General features: G+C 38.8%; 1 protein-coding gene across 17 annotated transcripts in view; it reads right to left on the bottom strand.

Annotated features, from left to right (window-relative positions):
- Positions 1–1648: 1648 nt before the first annotated feature.
- Positions 1649–18944, bottom strand: part of fat1a (FAT atypical cadherin 1a) — a 78593-nt gene continuing 61297 nt past the window's right edge. For 2 of the 17 annotated variants that reach the window (XM_077571126.1, XM_077571130.1), the window contains 12 exons: positions 18030–18614; positions 16597–16819; positions 16383–16517; positions 14711–14868; positions 12930–13404; positions 10884–11037; positions 10681–10791; positions 8918–9561; positions 7676–7813; positions 5684–5743; positions 5366–5401; positions 1649–4210 (listed from right to left, as the gene is read on the bottom strand). In XM_077571126.1, the coding sequence (XP_077427252.1) occupies positions 3657–4210; positions 5366–5401; positions 5684–5743; positions 7676–7813; positions 8918–9561; positions 10681–10791; positions 10884–11037; positions 12930–13404; positions 14711–14868; positions 16383–16517; positions 16597–16819; positions 18030–18614 (3273 nt within the window). In that variant the 3' untranslated portion in view covers positions 1649–3656. Of the gene's footprint in view, positions 4211–5364; positions 5402–5595; positions 5744–6736; positions 7550–7675; positions 7814–8917; positions 9562–10680; positions 10792–10883; positions 11038–12929; positions 13405–14710; positions 14869–16382; positions 16518–16596; positions 16820–18029; positions 18615–18944 lie in introns of those variants that run through there. The other 15 variants (XM_077571127.1, XM_077571131.1, XM_077571133.1 and 12 more) reach the window with 13 other exon arrangements.

The raw sequence follows: 18944 nt of genomic DNA, 5'->3' as shown, positions 1-18944 counted from the left end.
GCGAACTTTGCCTGTGACGAGCACATAAACCAGGCAGATTGTTACAGCAGTCAAACGACTTTTCATAACATTTTGAAATCAAAATAATCCTCACAAATCAAATTACAACGATCCAAAATCCAATGCTTTTTTGCGCTTCCTAGTTGACCACCATTTTGTAAGTAAGCTCGGAATGGTCAATTTTCACTTCAACCTCTGAAAATATTAAAACCATCGCCCAAATATCCCCGATATTTTCGATATTTGGAACGTTAAGCCTTTCCTTGGACGCTACAGAAAAAGCTGCTGAATGTAAGAAAAATTACAATCGGTCATCACCCCAAAAAATCCCCTCAACCTCTTAAAATAACAATCACCCCAATATTTAGGATTTTATGGCTACAATCAATTGCCATCACATTAAAAATTATACTTCAGCCGCTGCAAATATTAGAACGATCGCACCAATACTTAAGACTTCATAGATGTTAATCGCTTTCCTCCTAAAGTTACATTTAGCTTCTGTAATCCTAAATAATCGTTCTAAATATTTGCAGTGCTCGAAGTGGACACCAGTTGCTTTTACCCTATGAACCCTCACTGACCTTGAGGTCCTCCATATAGCCTTATTGTAAAGTACAAACACATCAATAAACATTATTTACGATACCTCATCATGTCAATCATAAATAGTATCGTTTGATTTTTGTATCCATTTATTTTTCAAACCTCTTTTGATTCGATTACATGTTTAGACCTGTCCTGTGCCGCCATCTTGTGGTTTAAATGCAGTACTGCGTCCTGAGAGCCACTCAGAAGAAGTGGCTCATTTTGCATATGAATACAAATGCGCTTTACTTTAAAAGCCTCAACTTTGAAAGCGTCATTTCTCTGAAACTATTAACTCCACGACTCCACCAGTGTCTTTTTGGGAAGTCACCACAGGAGACCAAATTATAAATTAGAAATACATATTGAGGTATAATAGAGAATGGGAGATTTATTTATTTGATTGATTTTGATTATTTAAATTTTTTAAGCCAAATATTTAATACATTGTATGAATTTATTTGAAAGTTTTTAAAATATTTGATACACTCTTATAAACAAAATGTTTGAAAATTGATTTAAATGTAAGAAGCTAGATTGATACATTTAAATAAAATAGAAATATTAGAAACAATATATAGAATATTTTAAGAAATGCAAAAACAGATTCAACAATCAAAACATATTTTTTTAATATTCAGAAATTTAAGTAAATGGTAGTATTCTTTTTAGATATAAAAATTTTATCAAACTAATTCCGAGAACATTATTTTACTATTTTCAAACGTTGTTTCCAAATGAGATTATCACAATAAAATGTCATCCATAAATTTTTCATCCATTTTCTGTACCACTTACAATTATACTTACATTTTCCCATAGGTAATATTTTAGATATATATTTTATATTAATATTTTTCTATAGTAATACAAAAAAAACTATTTTGCTAAGTACAAAATAAAACAATATAAATATATTATTGATAATACGGTATATTAATATTATTAATATATTATATATAAATCCGACATTGAGTGCGCCCTCCTTGGCACTCTATCAGTTTCACAAATGGGCAAATCGTCATCGGCGTCAGTATAAATAAAGATACACACAGCGATATATATTTTTTAAGAATAATTTATTGCCAGTAGGAAAGCGTGAGCGGGTGGCAGTAATTCAATAAAAACCTTAACAAGACTGATGTGTTGCTCACGCACACACTCGCACACACATACACAGACACGGGCGGTATCCATGACGACCATAAATATCATCGGGTCCCGTTTCCTTGATGGAAAAATAAAAGAGGTTCCAAATTCAACATGTACAAACAATAAAATAAAATAAAAACATGAATAATGCAGTCGTTCACTAAAGACCCTTTTTTTTTTTCTTTAAATGACAAACTTTTTTTCGTGAACGTTTGCACAGTAAGGCCGATCATGTCACACCGTTTCTTCAAAATAAAAGCACAGAATATCTACAAAACCTACTCTGAAATCAAAACTGTACATTGACAATTTACACTGAAAATCACCACTTGTAGAAAGGAATTTTCTCTTTAATATCGTCGGGATGTTTTCTTTTTTTCGTTTCCCTCTTGAAATGTTGATCCACTTCCTGTGAGTCGGGACTGAAGTCTTTTTGTCCTCTCGCAACATAATTGCCAATCTTCCCGCAAAAAAACCCCAAAAAAACGTCACTTCCTTGTGGGATCATGTGACGGGAAGTCGGGTCGAGAAAGAGTGAGCTAATGCTGCAATCGACGATGGTCGGACTTTTCCGACTTCAAACCAGGAAGTGTGTACGGGAACGCCCCCTTGAACTCGGAAATTCAATTTGGGGAGAAAAAAAGTTGACTGACGGACTACGTGACGTCACTCGACAATGGAAAACCAACACGGATAAATCCGATTTCCGACCATAATCGAATGCAGCATGACATGAGGAGAACAGGGAGATTTTTTTTGTTTAAAAATAAAATTGTGTTCAACTGAAAAAAATAATAATCAAACATTAATAAAAACAACGCCGTATTAGGGCCAATTTAGTTTTTATTTTTTTTTCCAGAGTAAAATTCTGAGAAAAAATCTTGCAAATTTGCCACTTTGTAAAAACTCAGAAACTTACGACAAATGCACGTAGCGGAGTTATAGTCTATTGTGAGGATTCATTGGTGGTTATTTCTTGTAAGTTTCAGAGGTTTTTTTTCGTAAATTTGCCACTTTACAAAATGGCAAATTTGACAATTTATAAACTTGCAAATTTGATATTTTATGAAGTTGCAAATTTGCGAGTTTTTTTTCATGTAATATTACCCCCTCTGAAAAAAATATTTATACATTGTAAATTTGCCACTATAAACTCACAAATTTGCCACTTTATGAAGTGGCAAATTAGCCACTTTATAAAATGGCACATTTGCGAGAAAAAAAACCCTCAGAAACCTACGACAAACACACGTAGCGTAGCTATAGTCTATTGTGAAGATTCATTGGTGGTTATTTCTTGTACGTAAGTTTTTTTCTCGCAAATCCGCCACTTTAAGTGGCAAATTTGCTACTTTGTAAACTTATGAAGTAGCAAGTTTTTTTTCTCAGAATATCACAGAATACCTAAAAAGTATATTTATACATGACCCTAATACGCTGTAATACAAAAAAAATAAGCTTTTTAGAGCTGTTATTTTAATACAGTGATATTTTTGTTTACGGTTATCACGCTTAAGGGCTAATACTGCCAAAACAGTATGTTCACAAAATTAATTCAATTAAGGGATATATCTGTTTTCCAGGAAAAACTGGAAGTTTTTAGGTCCCAAGTCAGCTTGCACATTTTTAGCAACCCCAACAAGGTAAAAATGTGAAGCTGGGAGGAAGTAGTAGAATGCGGGAGGGTTGGCAAGTATGTCACAAACATCTCGTCTTAAGTGGCGTGCTAGAGAACCTTTTGGCAATCCTTAACGGGAGAAATGCGGCGCAGTAATGTACGCCAGGATTGGCAAGTAGGTGTCAGTCCAAATATCCCCTCCTTGTGGACTTGGATCGTACCAGGCGTATAAGCAAAAAAAAAAAAAAAAAAGAGGGCTCGCGGGGCGGCTTCAGGCACTTTTTGTGGGAATCCAGTGTCAGACTTCAGTGTGCTGCTGGGAGCCCAGCGGCGGGATAGACAAGCGCTCAAAATGGCTGTCGTCGCCGCTCTCGTAGTCGCTGATCATGGCTTCGGACTCCTCGCAGCACGCCGACATGTCCGAGCAGGAGGCGGTGGACGCGTACAGCGACAGCGACATGTCGTCAAAGTCCCGACCCGGAGCGAAGCCGGCGGTGGCCGCGGTGGAGGACGGCGGGGCGGCGGCGCCGTCGCCCCGGGGGTCCAAGTACCGGCCGAGGCTGTACAGTTCCGGCAGAGCGGGACGGCGGCGGGTCCCGTCGGCGGCGGAGGACCGCAGCGTGTCGCCGTACTCGGGCGGCGGCGGCAGCTCGTCTCCGGACGGGAAGTCGTCGGGCGGCGGCGGGAAGTCGCTTTCGATGTCGTAGCCGCCCGGGTAGTAGTCGGTGTCCATGGCGCTCGGGTCGCTGTACAAAGTGGCGGGAGGCGACTCCACCAGCTCGTACTGCGGGAACTCCTTAATTCCCGGAAGCTGGACGCTCGGCATCCAGTCAGACGTGTCCCAGTGGTATCCTGGATGAGGGGAAAATGGCTAACGTTAGCATTCCGATGCTAACTTTTTGTTAACGTTGAAAAGCATGCAAGCACACACCACTTGTTTTATTAACACTTGATGACATCCTGAGTATAACAATGATACGGATGACATCTGGTCACACCAAACAAACACAAAAACAAGTTTCCGATAATTCCATCATTCGTACAATTCAGTTTGCAGTTTTTTAAGTTGCCAATGTTGATGTATCAGCAAAGTTTTCAAAATGTAGCTAACAACAAACTACAATGAAAATAAGTTTGATACAGAGTTTTTGTCTGTGTTTCTGATGTCATAAATTAGTTCTAAATTTCCGATAATGTGTACAGTTCAGTTAGCATTGGTAGCAGCAGTGCTAACAGCACTTCTTGTCTGTAGACAAACAAAATGGTGAGATGCCGGAATATTTGCCAAAACATTTGACAAAATGCTTTTATGGATTGTGACAACACAAAATTGTATTTGTAAAAAATGTATTTATTAATTTATGCACTTTTTATTTATCTATTTATTACTTTTTTTTTTTACACGTGTCATAGAGTTCAGTTTTATTTTTATTTTTGTGTTAAAAGTTGAGTTGTGGAATAACATGGAACTGAAATATGAAAATCTGCCTTTATAAATAAATAAATAAATTATGTAAAAAATTTTTTAAAAAGTTTCTGATAAAGTTTCTTATAATTACTGATTGTACGATTTTTATTTTACAGAGAAATTAAGTGACTTGTCACACCGGTTAATTTCAAATTTTTGACGCAGCAAAAAGTCAAACCATATTGAAAAAAAAATATATTATTAATTAGTTTTTCTGTACAACTACGACTTCCCACTAGTTACTTAACTGCTAGCGAGCGCCGTCCCGCCATCGGACTAGCTAGCATTTCAAACTGTTTTGTAGTGTACTGAACTGTACAGTTTAGTGGCAACAAAAACAAATCATTAGTTACCAAACTAAATTCTTTCAAGCGAATACCACCAAACCATGCGTGGGAACGCTAATAAATCTCAAGGTCACACTTTGGCTTTCACACCAGCACATGAAAAGCATCACAGGCTCTGGTCGTTAGCGTCGCGTTAGTGGTTAGCAGCGTCACACCCACAAAATAACGCACACACACCAAAGAAAAAGTCACCTCTTGTGTTCTTGAGCTCACGAGCCAAAAAAGACTCTTTAAAAAGAATCCATGATGAAAAGGAGGAGGAGAAAGAGAGAAAACACGTTAAAAAACGGCGAAGGATGCTAACGAAGCTATCAACACAGTGGGACATGGGAGTTTTGGTGGAGGCGGCAAAACACGTGGAGGGCTAATCTGACAGGGTTGCCATTTTCCTAAAGATTGCCAGAGAGTTTTTTTTTTCTTCATTTTATTATTTCACTTGTTAGCGAGCTAGCTAAGAAAATGGCGACTCTGCTAGCCACACGACAACAACAACGAAGAGAAATACGGTACCTTCTCCTTCCACCGTGTCAAGCACAGAGTTGACAAAGTGGATGACAGTCACTATGGAGGCTTGCGAGAGGAGAGATGATCCAGCATTAGCATGAATGCTAACAAAAAGTGATCATAACAATACACATATGGAGGGAATGTGATGCTAATGCTAACACAGAATATTGGGCTACTAACAATGAGACATGGCAGATGGGCATGAACAAGTGATCTTAATATATGACTGGATCGCCTATCAGACATTTTATATAGTCTGCTTGCCAGGAGGGAGGAGCAAGATGGCCGCCCTGTGACTTCAACGGCTTGCACGGCGTATACGGCTATCCAGTCATATATACAGGTCAGTGGCTTGAACCTACATTAAATGTAAGATTATATATATATATATAATAATAATTTTTGTGGAGTTTTTTGGTAAAATGGTTTAATCCTCTAAAATTCACAAATTATTATTAATAATAATGCAAACAACCAAAACAATAATAGTACAGAGCTAATCCGTTGTGGAGATGTTTTTTTGGTAGAATAATAATATATACATAATATATTTGTACTTTTAATTGTTTTTAATAGAAAAAAAAGCTATTAAAAATTATTGTAAATAATAATAATAAATACAACAATAATAATTAATATTAATAATAATAATCATGTTATTTTAATCAGATTTTTTTTCTTTTCTGCTTTCCTCCAATTTAATTTGCTAGTGTTGGCAAATTTTTCCTGAAAGTCACTGAAATGCCCGTTGCTCTTGGTGACACATTTACAGGGGGATGAGGTTGTGGATTACATTTATTACATAAACATAGTGACGCACTACGGGGTGCTAGTGCTACACATGTATTGTTGATTGAAATTCCCTGGAGATTTGAACGCACCCCCCCGAAAACAGTGAAAGGGGATGCGGGGAAATGAGACACTAATGAACTGTGAATTTGATTTTAAGGCTCATTTTCATTTTGGAGGATGAGCAACGACAGTTTGGTCTGATGGCAAGCATACAAGACTCGTATCAAAAATCTGCTTTTTGTTTATTTTCTAAAAAAATATTCAATTTTGACCTCTTTGTAGGTTAATAATGTCATGAAAATACAGTATACAGCTCTCATTAAGATGCAGAGCAGTTTCACACTGCTAATGATTGCCAACACAATAAACAGAAAGTTAATAAATACCTAAAACTAAGCATTATTTGATACATTAAAAATCTTTTTTTTTTAAATGAAGGTCTTGTACTGCGTCTGCATGTACTAACGAGAGCTGCATGAAAAAAGTTTAGTGTTTTTAAAAACAACAATTCTCCCTTTTTAAAATGACCCCACGGTCAGTTTAATAGTGTCATAAAAATTTGACAAGCTGTTCTCATTATGATGCTGAACATTTGCCCAGCACTGCAAAAAGAGTGCCAGCGTGATTAAAATATTGGCAATCAATACCGAAAAGTAAGTCATATGAAATATATTTAAAAAATGCAGATTTTTTTTTTTTTGATAGGAGTCTTGTATTGGCTTGTGACATGATGAATGAACGGGAGGACAGAAGACTGAGTACCATTGCGATACGTCCCTTAAGGCGTGCTTTAACAAAAACAAAACAAAAAAAGGGGGCATGCTTAAACAAATAATCAGCGTGCAAGAACTTTCAAACACAAAATGGCTGCCACGGTTATGTCGAGCGCATGTCAAAATTGGGAGGAGAAATGATGTCATGCAATTTGTTTCTGTGTGTTTTCGTTTCATCCCAGGAGAATTCCAGCAGCTTTAGAACTTACAGGCCTTTCTTCTTCTTTTTTCTTTATTTTTTTTTTTTATTTTTAAGTCTAAAAGCGTGTTCTGGACCTGTGGACAGATTTGATCCATATGGGAGCTGAGCCCCGCAGCAATAAGAAGAAAAGAGTGAGAAGAACAACAACAACATGTGACTCAGGAGGCCGCCACCATCGGAGAGTCCAGAAAAAAAGAAGTTCGCATGAGAGAAGAGAAAGCGGCATACCGTTGTCATCGCACGACTCGGACTGGAAGGAGCTGAGCGACTGGACTTCGGACATGCTCCCCCTGGTGTTGAAAGGGTGACATGCGCTCTCCTCCACAGGCTTCTTGGTCACACCGTCCAAGTCCACAACTTTGGCTGCTGGGCCCAAAAGCGTCATATTCAAGAAAATTAGGATTCCAAATATTTATGTGAATTAGAATTTAAAGTAAAAAAAAAAAATTGTATTATATAGTAGAAATTTTTAATTGAATTTATAATTCCAAATAGTCATCTTTTTAAACGTACGTATGTATTTGACTTTTCTTCTATCTCTAGTAATGTTTTATTTATTTATTTAGTTTTAATTTTAATCAAACCACAAATATAAAAATGGTTGTGGTTTAGAAAAAAAAAACATAGGTGTTTTACGCGTCGTCATCATTTATTACCTTTCAAATATGTTTTGTCTAAAACGCACACACAAATTATTTTATTTTTTTTAAACTGATTTGCAATAGTTTTGTTCCGCAGTGAATTAACCTAAAATTTGTTTTTTTATTGCCTGAAACTTTATATATTTTTTCACCTCTTTTCTAACTTAATAAGAAACTGCATAAATGCATATAAGCGAAACATAAAAAATCTTTTTGTGGCTTTTTAAAAATGAAAAAAATAAAACTAAAATATAAAACATTTCAAATTTACTTACTATTTAATTTAAAATGAAAAAAATAGAACTAAATGATAAAACATTCCAAATTTACAGTTTTTTGTTTAAGCTTAAGTTTAAGCTTTTATAATAAAAACATATATAATAATTTATAACACTTATATTAAAAAAAATAAACAAAATAAAAATAGCTTTGATATTAATAAAAACATATTTATAATATTTATGTTAAAAATAAATTTTCAACAAAATAAAAATAGCTCAATAATAATAATAAAAAATATATAATACTTATATTAAAAATCCATTTTAAACAAAATAAAAATAGCCAATATTGGTTTGTTTTAGTGTGTTGGTCAGTGCATGAATCTCCAAAGAGTTTTATGTGAACCACTCCACTATTAATAATTAAAAAAAAAATGTTGTTGTTGTTTTAAAGAAAGAGGTCATTATTAATTTAAAATAAATAAATAAACCAATTTTAATGGTTGGGCAGTGCATGTTGTTACTATGTTTTTAACTACAAAGAATTGTTTTTGTTCTTTTTAGATGGGAAAGGGTTCGACAAGCATACGTTTGGCGGCCAAACTCACCGTCGTAGTCGTAATCCCAGCTGGGCTTCTGGATGGAGTCGCTATCCGACACCGAGTTGGAAGGCGGCGGCGGCGGCAGATTGGGCGCCACGCTGCACACGGCCACCGTCTTGCGATGGCCGTGCGCCGCGTCCGGGTTGAAGGTGCTGAACTCGGGGTGCTCCGGTATGGCCGAGCCCTCGAAGGAGTTGCGGTCCAGGTTGTTGCGCGAGTCGCTGGGGATGCTGGGCGTGTACGAGATGGGCCGCACCGGCACCTGCGGCGGGATGTCCGAGTACACGTTCTTGTTGAACTTGGCGTCGAAGTACGGCCTCTGCAGGAGGAAGGAGTGCGGCACGCCGGAACCGCCTCGCTTGTCGTCGTCCTCCCTTTTGGACTTTGAGCGGCACGCCTTCTTGCGCAGGATGACGAAGAAGAGCACCAGGATGAAGATGCTGGAGACGAAGACCACGATGCCCACCACCTCCTCCAGGCCGATGTTCCACGAGGTGGACACGAAGTCGTTGCGGATTTCGCCGGCCAGCCCGCACGTGGGACCGGCGAAGCCCAGCGAGCAGTTGCACTTGTACGCGCCGTACGTGTTGAGGCAATGGCCGCCGTTGGCGCACGGGCTCCTCGAGCACTCGTCCACGTCGCTCTGGCACCTGCGGCAAAAAAAACATTGCCTTTACTTCATCCAAACGCTAGTGTGGGAAATCTTGGGCGCAATGCTGACAATGTGACAATCGGATCAAGATTTTACTTGAATTGAACACATTTCCTACGGCAGTGACACATTTTGACTCAGGCTCAACTTAGGGCTGCTCGATTATGGAAAAGATCATCACACGCACAAAAAGAAGGGAAAAAAAGAGAATGAGCAATGATGATGACATGTCGAATCGGTAAGATTACCGAATGAACAATACTGATCTTTCTCAACAACAACACAAAAAAAAAAGAAGAAGAAAAGGAAAAGATAATAATCACAATCATAATTGAAATCACGATTATCTATTTTTTGGTACAAAACAAGAAGATGTTTAATAAGCATTTAAAAATAATAAGACCAATTTAAAAAAAAAAATAGAAACACTATAATTATGTAAATTATTTTTGGACCAAACTGAATTTATAATAATATATATTTATCTATTTATGTTGGAGTGCAACATGTGCAGTAGGATGATTTTTTTGGTACAAAACAAGAAAATGTTTAAAAGTAAAAAACAAATAAAAAGTATGAAAACAAATAAAATGCTTCAAAACACTATAATTCCTTTTTGATAAAACCAAATTTATTAAATATGTTCTATTAACATTTTTAAAAAACTGCAAATGTATGAATTTAAAAATTTTATTTTAAAAAATGGAAAAACTCGTTTTTTTAACGATTATGCTGATTTTGTAATTGTGGAGTGTAATTGAAATTAGCTCAACTGTTTGTTTGTTTTTCGGCTGATACCATTTCCGATATTTGGCAGATTCAATTCCGATAATAGCTTAGTCAGCCGAATATTTAAAAAAATATATATATTTTTTAATCTGTTGCAGGTAAAGATAGAAATTATAGACGAAGCATTTGACTGGCTGTACTGACATAGATATAGAACTGTGTAGTTAAAAACAAAAAAATCGTCAAAAATCTTTTTTTAATTATAATTATCATTGTCTGTAAATATATAAAAAGTAAAATAATAATAATAATAAATGAAAAAAAATAATCGGCTTATTTTTGCCAATTTTAAGAGATAATATCGGTCGGGCCCTCATTTTTTACTTACCGGTCTCCTTGGAAACCAGCTTCACACTCGCACACCGGCCCATCCAGACTGTCGATACACTTGCCGCTGTTTTTACACGGGTTGTCGGTGCAAAACGGACTCATCTGGCACCTGTCGTCCAAACACAACAAGCATGAGTCCTGCAAAAAAATCTCACATTCTTTCACTTGACGAGCCACATCCGGATTGAAACGCTTTTTTACCTTTGACCCGAGTACTGCCCTCTGCACTGGCAGTAGAAGTCGTCCCCCCGGGGTAGGCAAGTGCCCCCGTACAGACACGGGTTGGACGCGCAGGGGCTGATGGCCACCTCGCAGTGGGCGCCCATGAAAGAAGCGGGACACTTGCAGAAGTAGCCTGAGGAAGTCCAATAAGGCTGCAATCAGCATGTTTTTCTTTCAACTGATCTCCCCCTCGGGCGCAACTCGTTCACTCGATCAATTTTTCACTGCTGCTTAGCAAGCGCTTTTTTGTTTAATTAGGCGGATGGCTAAAGCGTTGCATGATTCAAGCGGCTGACGAAGGATTACGACCCCTTGAAAGTGTTGCGCTGTTAGTATGACTCTATATGGTTAACGTCCACCACGGAAAACAATGGACATTTTTCATTACCTGACTATCAGGAGTCCAAATACTTTTGTGCCAAATCTATTACTATAACTACAAAACACGTTGCCTTGTAATCTTCATGAATTTCCTTAAATTCAACATTTTCCCGTGCGGAACGCCGTACCAAGAATCCCACTCCATAAAAAAACAAAAAAAAACAATTGATTTGATTTTTACTTCCTGAGTGGCCAGGTGTCCCAATAATTTTGCCAATCAACTGCCTGGCATGAACAATAAAAACGTTGTGGGCAGGAAAGCTCATTGCTTGACTGCAGTACCAACTTCCAACCAATAGAGGGTGCTAATAAACTGTGAAAGACTGGAAACGTCTGTCTGGCTGTTCTAATATTGTGCCAGTGAAGAAGCTTCAGGGCAAAAATTCCGTGTGGACCTATTTTTGTCGTCAACTTTTATATAACTCAGCTCTATAAGTAACATTTTGTCAGATTTGTCAAATCTTAACAATAATATGTTCTATGCAGCCCCACTAGTCTAAATACGGTATTCTGGTTAATATTGCAAAATCCAGCAATTTTTATCAATATTAGAAGGCGGCCATTTAGCCACTTGCTATTGAGTGAAAATGACATCACAGTTGCTCAGGGCTCAGCTAACAACCCATCACAGCTCAGCTTCAGAAAACAGCCGAGCTGTGATTGGTCGTTGCCGGAGCCCTGAGCAACTGTGATGTCATCTACAGTCGACAGCAAGTGGCAAAATGGCCACCCCCTGAAATGGATAAAACCAGCTGGATTTTGATGCATAACTCATAATCCACAAATGCAAAATTAACTCTTTCACTCCCAGCCATTTTCACTGAAGCAACCCCCTTCGCTCCCGGCTGTTTTACTGGATTTTGTCTGATTTGGCACGGCCCAAATGTGTTCTATCTGTTTCCGTTTTGCAGCAATTAGCATTAGAATATAGCTAAGTTTCATCATTATTAACAAATCTGTTTAAAACAGTGGGGAAAAGAGGTTGTTGCGACGTGGCCCTGGTTGATCTCTTATACTCTTCTGCCACCTGATGGCCGTTTTTGTAATAACTACCATTGCCATTACCATTCTCTTCAGTTCAGAGCCCGAATCATAGCCTTCTGTATGCTCTAACATAAATAAAAAACATAGAAATATGTCTTTGGGAGCATGGTAATATTTAAAATAGAACGTATTTATATGTTTTTTGGGAGCAAATGAGTTCATCAACAATGTCATGTTCAGAGTAGTGAGGTCACATGAAATGTTTAACGTTGACTTTAAAATGAACATTTCCCCTCTGGAGTCTGTGAGACAAAAGCCGCAAAGAATAAAAGTTGTAGCTACTTTTGTCTAAAGCAGGGGTGCTCAAGTTGGGTCCTCGAGAGCCCCTATCCAGCCTGTTTTCCATGTTTCTGTCCACTAACACACCTGATTCATGATCAGGATCGTTATCAGGCTTCTGCAAAGCTTGCTGATTAGCTGATCATTAGATTCAGCTGTGCTGCAGGAGGGGAACATGGAAAACAGGCTGGATAGGGGCTCTCGAGGATCCAACTTGAGCACCCCTGGGCTAAAACAACATGTTCTAGTTTACATTTATTTCCCAATGTGTTTTTTTCCCTTTTTCTTTTTAAGGCAAAAGGAGCTTTTAGCTAAACATACCTCCATTAGGCCTGAGGTTACACACGCCGCCGTTGCCGCAAGGATTGCCGGAGCAGCTCTCCGGCGGCGCGAGCGCACAGCCCGGCGCCACGTCCTCGATGGCCTCCATGACGGCGTGCGCCCGCCGCGCCTTCGTGTTGAGCGGCAGCTCCTGGCCGTTGAGCACGATGGCCTCCATGCAGCCGCGGAAGCCGTTGGCCACGGGCAGGTTGCGTCCGTGGCGGGCGGCCGAGACGGCGTGCTGGCGGACGTGGCCGCCGAAGTAGATGCTGTTGTCCAGGTTGAGGGTGCGCAGGGTGCCCGGCGCCGTCCCCGAGGCGGCGTGCACGCGGTCCAGCACCAGCTTGGCGTAGTTGCCGTCCACCTCCAGGGAGACCGAGTGCCACTCGCCGTCGTTAACCGTGGCGCTGTGGACCGACACCAAGCCGGGGCCGCTGCCGCAGTCGAACTTGTACTGCAGGCGACCGTTCAAGATCTGTTGGACACAAACAAAGAGGAGGTTTTAAGGATATTTTTCCACTTCCTGAAGTGGTCAAATGTTCCGACATTTTTGCGGACATTGTGCCAGAGACATTTCTTGCTATAGGCCAAGTAGGCGGGTTGCCTAGCGACCCCGAGCCACCAGGGGGCCCCCAAGCTCTATGTGTAGCATTACCTGAGGACGATAAAAATGTCCTGTCTTTATCCGTCTCTAATATTTGTTTATTACATGCCTTTTATGCTTAAAAAAAAAAAAAACATAGGCTATAAATAAAATAAACTGTGGTGTTTTTGTGTGAGAATGATTGACAGCTACACATCTAACCTTTCCCGTTAGTGAGAGTTCTAAACAAAACAGACACTGTAATGGCATCAAAAATAAGTTAGAAAACTGAAGAAAAAAAACATCAAAGGAGGAATGTCGGCACTTGTTGGTGAAACTCAATTTTATTAGATTTTTAGCAAGTTTGTTTATTTGTTTTGCTAGCGAGCCTCTGGTATTTATTTACAGATGTTAATCTTCTCTTACTAGTATAATATCTAAATGATTGTAGAAAATGCTTAAAAGTGACACATTTAAAAAGACACTGTACATCACCATTTTTAATATTAAAACAGATTTATTTTAATATTCTGTATTACTGCAATATTACTGTAATTTAAAAAAAATAGGAACATTCACTCTGGTCTATTTGCTGAAGTTAGTTTGCTTTTCCTTGTTGCACTTTAAAATTGAGTTTCTTGTTTTATTTAAATTAAACATTGTCTAAACATTCAAAAGCTGTTTTATTTATCGATTTAAAAATAATTGTCAACTTAAGATGCTTAATTTTAACTGTAATCTGTTTTGCTCATAAAGTTTGAAATAAATTGTGCTATCTTAGGAGACCATCTAAAGGGTTCGGAATCTCTTCATTGTACAGTAGTGAGGCCCCCCCCCAAACAGCATCGTGCCTCGGGCCCCCATGAAGCTAGAAACGGCCCTGCATTGTGCCAACCAACCGCCTGGCATTAGTCTTGAGTCCATTCAGAATATAATACCTTGCATTGTGACATCGTCTCAAGGTTTTTCTTAAATGGAACATTTTCCCTCTGGAGTCTGGCACGTAGCCTGTTCTCTTGTGGAATGTGTGGAAAAGTGCTCGGTGCTTCCCTCCCAGCCTGAAAATAACTTTTTCCAACCCACCACCACATTCCCATAGTTCCTCATATGAACGGGCTGTTTGTAAACGGCCATTTTGACCTGTGAGATGACCGCTGCGATTGCGGGATTACGGCGCTAGCAAAAGCCATGAACGCACCTCAAGGATGCTGTAGTCGGTCCCCTTGGCGAACATGACGGTGGCGTGTCCGGAAAAAGTGCGCAGGCGGAGGGACAACTTCATCTGCTCCTTGTTGTCGTTCTCCATCAGGTGGTATTTCACGTAGCCGCTGCCGCTGAATGTCATCGAGTGGCCGTCTGACAAAATGACAAAGAAGGAGTTAGGGGCTAGGGTGAGGATCGGGGTCGAAGGTTAGCAGGTAGGGCCAAGAGGTGAGGATAGGGGTAAGGGTTAGGACTAAGATTCAGGTCAGAGCCAGTCAAATGTGCTAACCACTCATTCAACACGTCAAATTAACTCTTTTACCGGCAAAAACGTTTAATGACATATACTAAAATCCAAATGAATGCCGCCAAAAATTTTAATACAAGTTTACTATGTTTTTTTTCCCTCAATGGGCAGTGCAACAACGTCTGTGCAGCAGCGCTCTCTTGTCATTGGGGTTGTAAAATCCCAAAACACCCACTAAATATGGCCAGCAGATGGCAAAATTGTATCTCTTTTCAATGGGCTCCCAGGTTGTATGAAATTACAATGAAACATGACAAATCTGATGAAATAGAACGTTTTGATCAAAGCCTTCGTCACATTAAATCTGATTCACAGAGCGTCACTAAACAAAAAATATTTGTGTCAAAGTAACTGTTGTGCAGAAAATGTATCTTTTCACAAAAATCTTATTTTCTCCTTTTCAATTTTCGCTCAATGTCACTTAAATGTACATGTTGCATTGTCGGGGTTGTTTTTTTGGATAATGTCTGGCAGTAAAAGAATTAAGTGCACAGGAATGGAAGGAAAAAAAACACTTAAGAACACTTTTTCCCTTTTAATATTATTGAAAAAAATCTAGATCCTCCGAATAAGACTATTCTCATAAATACAAAAATCTAGTAAGTTTCACTTTATTTGTTCTCCCCCCAAAACTTTTTTTTTTTAGAAAATATGAAAAATTTTGTAAAAAATTCTCATACAACTACATGAATTAACAGATTCGAAATACTTTTCTTTTTGAGAAAAGTGACTTTTTTTGTAACCAAAAATAATAATAATTGTAACCACTACAGCCCAGAATCGAACCCCTAACCTCAGAAGTGTGAGACAGATACGGTATAAACAAATTAATACAGAAATTTAGTAAAAGTACGACTTTATTCTCAAAAGATCTCCGCTTATTTCTAGAAAGAACCCCCCCCCCCCCCATAATTCTTAAAAATAAAAATAAAAGAAAATATGACCACTTCTCTTAGCTTTATTTTTTTTATAGTATAATCTCATAGAATTGCCTTTAATAAAATGTTATCAAGAAAAATACCGTTTTTCTAGGGGAAAAAGGCACTGTTCCTGTAACATAAAATCTCGAAAAAATTGACTACAACTTCACTCTCTTTTCTCGAAAATATATTTTTTTAATATATCTTATTTATAACAAAATATATTTTTAATATATCTTATTTATAACAAAACATTTACATCCTTTTCTGTTTTTCCCCCTAGAAAAATACAACAATTCTTATGGAACGAGACATCTCGTAGAATTATATTAAATAACACCTTTTTTTTATGAGAAATACGGCTCTAGAAAAAAAGGGGAGGTTTCGGGGTTGCGGCCATGCTTGTTATTTGGGGCCAGGGTTAGGACTCAGATTCTTACCAGAACATTTGTTTTTGCTTCCTTGAGGACACACGCACGTGTACTTGGCATCTCTGTGCACGTCGGCCACACAGTCCAAGCCCTCCGGACAAGGGCTGTTATCGCACACGCTGTTCAGCACGGGACATTTGCCACCTGTAGGACATGAGGTGATGTCATACATGTGGTCCGCACCATTTTCCACTCCGTGTGTGTGGTGTGTATAATGAGCGACCTTCACACTGGCAGGTGGCGTGTCTGTGGTGTCTGGGCGTGACGAAGCTGAGGCGTGCGGTGCTGTACGTGGACATGGACGTCCTTTCCAGCGAGACCACCTCGTCGCAGAAATGCAGCGGGCAGTCCATGCCCAGGCACAGTTTTTGCGCCACGCGCACGATGCGCACCCCTGTCATCTCCTCGATGACGCCCGCAGACGAGTTCAGCTTGCGGAACACCACCTTGCGGAATGAAGACAGGAGAAAGGTCTCGCTTTTTTTTCTCTTCAACACATAAAAGGTTCAAATCTTACTCTAAGTAGTCAAGTATTTTGGGGGAAGTAGAGAAAAAACTTGTTTATTTATTTATTGTAAAATTTGGGAAAAATATCTAGAAAAAAATACTCTCCCGTACCACAGATTTTATCTTGAGAAAAAAAACACCTTGTAAAATAACAACCTATTCTTAGAAGAAAAAAAAGGTGGAAAACAAGCGTTTTTGCCAGAAAACCTATTATTGTAAAATTAGGCAAAATCTAGAAAAGAAAAAAAAGATTCTCCTAAAATACCAATTTAATTATGAAAAATAATCCTGGTAAAATCACAATCCCCCCCCAAATAACTAAATTATTTAGGCAAAATCTAGAAAAATGTATCCTAAAATATGAATTTAATTATGCAAAATAATTATTGTAAAATAAAAAAAAATTACTGAATTATTTGGGCAAACAAATTATCCTAAAATACCTATTTAATTGTGAAAAATAATTATAGTAAAATCACAACCTTTTCTAGAAAAAATATTACCAAATTATTTTGCCAATATCTAGAAAACTTTCTCCTAAAAAAACGATTTAATTATGAAAAATAATTCTGGTAAAATCCAATTGTTTTCATGTAAAAAAATTACTGAATTATTTGGGCAAACGAATTATCCTAAAATACCTATTTAATTGTGAAAAATAAATATAGTAAAATCACAACCTTTTATAGAAAAATATTACCAAATTATTTAGCCGATATCTAGAAAACTTTCTCCTAAAAAAACGATTTAATTATGAAAAATAATTCTGGTAAAATCCAATTGTTTTCATGTAAAAAAATTACTGAATTATTTGGGCAAACGAATTATCCTAAAATACCTATTTAATTGTGAAAAATAAATATAGTAAAATCACAACCTTTTATAGAAAAATATTACCAAATTATTTAGCGTATATCTAGAAAAATCTCTCCTAAAATACCAATTTAATTATGAAAAAAAGTTCTAGTAAAATCACAATCTTTTCTAGAAAAAAAATTATTTTAAAAATGTAGGCAAAATCTGGAAAAAAAAATTCTCCTAAAATACCAATATAATTCTGAAAAAAATTATTGTGTAGAAAAAAATTGCCTTGTCAAATTGAGACTTCAATGTCATAAGATTATTAGATTAGAAGGAAGGATATCTGACCTCCTGAGACTGGTAGGGACTTCCGGATCTTTCCAGCGCCAGAAGAACGTCAAGGTCTCCCTGCTCGGACGGCTGCAGGCTGACCAGCTGCACGTCGCTCCTCCTCACGCCAGCGATGTTCCTCAGAGCCCTCTGGAAGTTCCGCCAGTAGTCTCCTATGAACTCCTCGGGGGCGATACTGGCAAAGCGTACGGCGATGGAGTTGTCCAGCGCCTGGCGGGCCGCCTGCCGCACGTGCACGTTAACGTCGGCAGCCGCCGTGAAGCGCCCATCCGTCACCGTCACGTTGAGCGGGTAGTGGCCGGCGTCCAGCGGCCGCAGGGCGATCACTTTGCCGTCCGACGCCGACACGGAGAAGGACGGCGAGGATGCGGCGGAGGACGGGGCCAGGCTGTACGTCAGCGTGTCGTAGACGTCCTGGTCGGTGGCGTGGATCTTGCCCAGGACGCCGCCCGCGTACTCATCGCCGGCGGTGGACACGAAGACGTCGAGTGGGAGGATGGCGGGCGGGTAGACGCTTTCCTCGATGATGCGGACGCTGATGAAGGCGCTGGAGGAGAGTGCCGGTTTGCCGCTGTCGGACACCTGGAAGTGGAAATGCTGCGTTAATACACGTTAAGTGGTAGCTTGACTTACTGCTAATTCATATTCAAGGCGCTACCGTTACATAATTAATTCATAACCCGAAACTAGTTTTATTTTCTTTTGTTTGGTTACTTCTATATTACTGCTCCTACAGTTTAAGGCAAGTTAATTTCAATAATTTTTAAGGCTATTTAATTTTCTTTCAAACTACCTCTTAGACCACATTTTCAATGTTCTCTGTTGTCTGAAGTTGCAACTGCACATACTGCAAATGGCATGCATCTGCTATTAAAAGTTCCCGGAGAACCCACGGGGTCAAATTTGGCCCCT

Source organism: Vanacampus margaritifer, chromosome 7 (assembly GCF_051991255.1).
Source record: "Vanacampus margaritifer isolate UIUO_Vmar chromosome 7, RoL_Vmar_1.0, whole genome shotgun sequence".
Taxonomy (NCBI): domain Eukaryota; kingdom Metazoa; phylum Chordata; class Actinopteri; order Syngnathiformes; family Syngnathidae; genus Vanacampus; species Vanacampus margaritifer.
This window is presented reverse-complemented; position numbering and strand designations above follow the sequence as displayed.